Source organism: Lottia gigantea, assembly GCF_000327385.1.
Source record: "Lottia gigantea unplaced genomic scaffold LOTGIsca_28, whole genome shotgun sequence".
Classification (NCBI taxonomy): domain Eukaryota; kingdom Metazoa; phylum Mollusca; class Gastropoda; family Lottiidae; genus Lottia; species Lottia gigantea.
In genome coordinates this window covers 108,854-112,334 of record NW_008708898.1, presented here as the reverse complement: position 1 = coordinate 112,334, position 3,481 = coordinate 108,854, and the positions used below count along the sequence as shown (strand labels likewise).

Below are 3,481 nucleotides of genomic sequence, written 5' to 3'. Positions count from 1 at the left end.
TGATTAAGTAAAATTTAGTGATTTTAGTGATTGACCAATTAATAACAGGTACACTCTAAAAATATTTCGTTATCTTCCGAGAAAAAGACGCCCGAATAACCAAGCTGAGCTCACGGCATCAAGTATCCAAGAACTCACTGATAAGAAATTTCACAGTGTTACATGGGGAAAGAGGTGGTCGGAGAGGGTTCAAAGCCGAGCCTATTTTTTATGTTGTGTTTTGGTCAGATACCTTGATAGAGGTTTGACTGATGGTCTTGGCATCTTTGGTTCTTAAACAATCTATGATTTCTTGTGTAGTAGCCCTACTACATCCAAATTTAATACCAAATGCCCTAGCTCTATCTCGAGGTCTATAAATATCAGTGTCCATTGATAAAGCCCAGTTAGCTAAGCCTACACCACTATCACATATTGCTGCATGGAATAAACCTGCAATATAGAACTATAACGATGAAAAAAGGCGGAAGAGTTTCATGTCTTCTTGTGCGAATCCAGATTGAACCACCCTGCCTCAATCAGACAATAGACAACGACTTTTAGCAAAATCATCACTTGGTAGACTTTATTGTCTTTTGATAATATGCTTATCACTGTGACGTCCCGAAACTATTTGAGAAACGATATGGCACATCTTTTATGCAGTGACTCATCTCGATGAGAGGGGGCCCGTGAACTTAAGGGGAATACGTCTTTAAACATATGCTCTCCTGCATTCTGGGACCCTTCTGTCAGTCTTCTTACTGTATTTTCTTCTAGGTTGGGGCCCGTACACTTGTATCAACCCTTCCCTATGGTAGTTGAGCCACTGCTCGTATAACTGTTCCATGCATAAACTTCGAGATTTCTCTCCTTATAACTTTGAAAATCATACAGACCTTTGGACAATGGCGAAGTTAATAGTAATGAAATACTAGCAGCTCCAGCACTGCCACCAAATACAGTTACTCTATCAGCATCACCACCAAAATCACCAATACAATCCTGTACCCATTGTAGAGCGAGTAGTTGATCTAATAGACCAAAATTACCCGGAGCAGCCTGATCTTCAGTTGATAGGAAACCTATCAGCAAGATTAATCTTCACTCAATTATCTTTTTCAAACCTATTCTTAAACAAAAGGCATGTGCAAAAATATCTCGTCGCAAAGTGAATTTAGCTTTGCTCGTTTCAAATTAGATCAAAAAATTCTATCTTAATAGATCACGAGAATCGTGAAGAAGAAACCATTACCAATGACAATATATATTCATTATCTTACAAACAATTTTTCGAAAGGATTTACCCAGAGGACCGAGCCTATAGTTTAGAGTAACAACCACAACATCTTTCATAGCAAGTTGTTCACCATTACGCTCCAAACCGGAACCACTAACAAATGCCCCACCATGAATATACACCATTACTGGTATTAAAGATAAATTGATTTTCTGAAAACAAAAACACTCTCTCTGATGGATGTTTATTTGTGTTTTAATTCTCATATTATGCCTGAGAGAATAAAAAAAAATTAAGTTTGGAACTGTTTATTATATCATTATCGTTTTCACGTTAATGCCTCAGATTATTATACATTTAGTTCCAATCAATTTACAATAAACATTTCATGCCATCAATTTTGATAGTCACATAGATAATATGAGCTAATTCAATGTTTTTACCCACCCTCGGTCTATATACGTTTAAGTTGAGACAATCCTCAGACTGTGTAAAAGTGGTCGTTCTAGGAATCCATGAATCACTCCCGCTCTGCCAGCAGATATTTCCAGCATTCTGTGCAGACTTCACACCTGTCCATGGCTTTACTGGCACTGATTTCTTCCATCTTAAAGACCCTGAATTAGAAATTTAGAAAAAAGTAAATGACGAAACAAAAATTGTCAACGAATGCCGACTTATGCCAAATATAATTTTTAGTAGAAAAATATTTCATTGCTCTGTCGTCTGCTATAGTTAGCAAGAGTTAGTTATTCATCAACATCAAAAACAAGTTTAACATGATAGGGGCAATAAAATATTTTACAAACGTATTCCCAATTGACACGACTTACCTGTAGGCGGAGCTCCATAAGGTATTCCTAAGAAAGTATCAATTGCCCAATCGTGAGTGATATTGTATCGATTGCCTACTAACTTCCCATACTTGGTTGTAACATAGACATTTTCAGCAGCGATTATACCAAAGAATAGTAAAACGCAAAAATGATTTAAAATTCTAGACATTTGTAATGTTTAGGTGTTCGATATAATCGAAATAAATCGTGTCAAGGTATTTGATAAAGATAAGCTCATATAGTATCTATAAATGATATATTGTTTATGTCATTTCAAGGATGATTTGTACTAGTTTCGAGACGAGAACAGACAAGACAAGCCCTGTTAATTACAAAATCACATTACCTGTCATAACTATATAGTGGAGTTTTTGCATGACAAGTATACCACGCTAAGAATGTAACATTTTCATAGTTGTGCTGTAAATAACTGAATCTTCAACTTTCTACTGTCCATATTGGGAAGGAAGCCTGTTTCTCCCTGTATGCGTACATATTTAAAATAAAGATCCCTGGAACAATGGCTCAATTAAATATACTTCATAAAGCTCATGACAATTTTCAGTTTCCCACTAAACGAAAATACCTTGCCACAGGTTTTATAACTATTGCTAAGTAGACGCCAGTATTCTGCTATGAGGAATAATTGCTCTAAGGCTTTGTATATGAAGGAAATAGATTCCTAACACGAGCTCCAGACCACAGCCCTTCATAGTAGACCTGTGAGCCGCCGAAAATATATTGCTGCCACAAGTCGCCGCCGCTCTGCTTTTTATACGCTCACATGAAATCGGGGGCGAATATTGCCGTCACCCATGTCCGTCGGTCCATCCACAATTGCTCGTAAACACTCTAAAGGCACAATTCTTGACTGATTTTGATAAAACTTGGTATGGTTGTTTGTAATCACCTAAGGATAAACCCTATTGAAACTCGAAAAATGTTTAGTATTAGTTATTGCCCTTGTCCTCTAGAAGACTTTTGATGGAACTTTGTGTGAGTGTCACCCAAAGATGAAACCTTTTTTGAAATCAGAAATATCGAAAAATAATTAGGATGAGTATTATTCTTGAAAACGTGTTCAATTTTTAGAACGTAAACACTCTAGATGGCACAATTCTTGACGGATTTAGATGAAACTTGGTATGAGTGTTAGTAATCACCCAAGGATGAAGTCTATTGAAAATCAGATGATAAATAGTATGAGTTATTGTCCTTGTTCTTGAAAAAACTTTGAATTTTTTTTTTACACGTAAACACTTTAGAAGGCACAATTCTTGACGGATTTTGACGAAACTTGGTGGGCCATACTGATAATTATGACTATACTTTCAAATATTTTATTTAAAATCAAAGCTGCTAGTGGGCGTATATTACTTTATATCACGTTGTACGATAGTAAATTCGTTGATTAGTTATCATCAAT

At 36.1% G+C, this 3,481-nt stretch overlaps 1 protein-coding gene across 1 annotated transcript; it reads right to left on the bottom strand.

Moving 5' to 3' along the window:
* Positions 1 to 891: 891 nt before the first annotated feature.
* LOTGIDRAFT_75952 (hypothetical protein) lies at positions 892 to 2,155 on the bottom strand (the record flags this gene model as incomplete). The annotated part of the gene is made up of 4 exons (XM_009056464.1): positions 892 to 1,064; positions 1,287 to 1,431; positions 1,667 to 1,826; positions 2,046 to 2,155. Coding segments are annotated over 4 exons (588 nt in total), but the record flags the coding sequence as incomplete, so codon positions are not given.
* Positions 2,156 to 3,481: the final 1,326 nt, after the last annotated feature.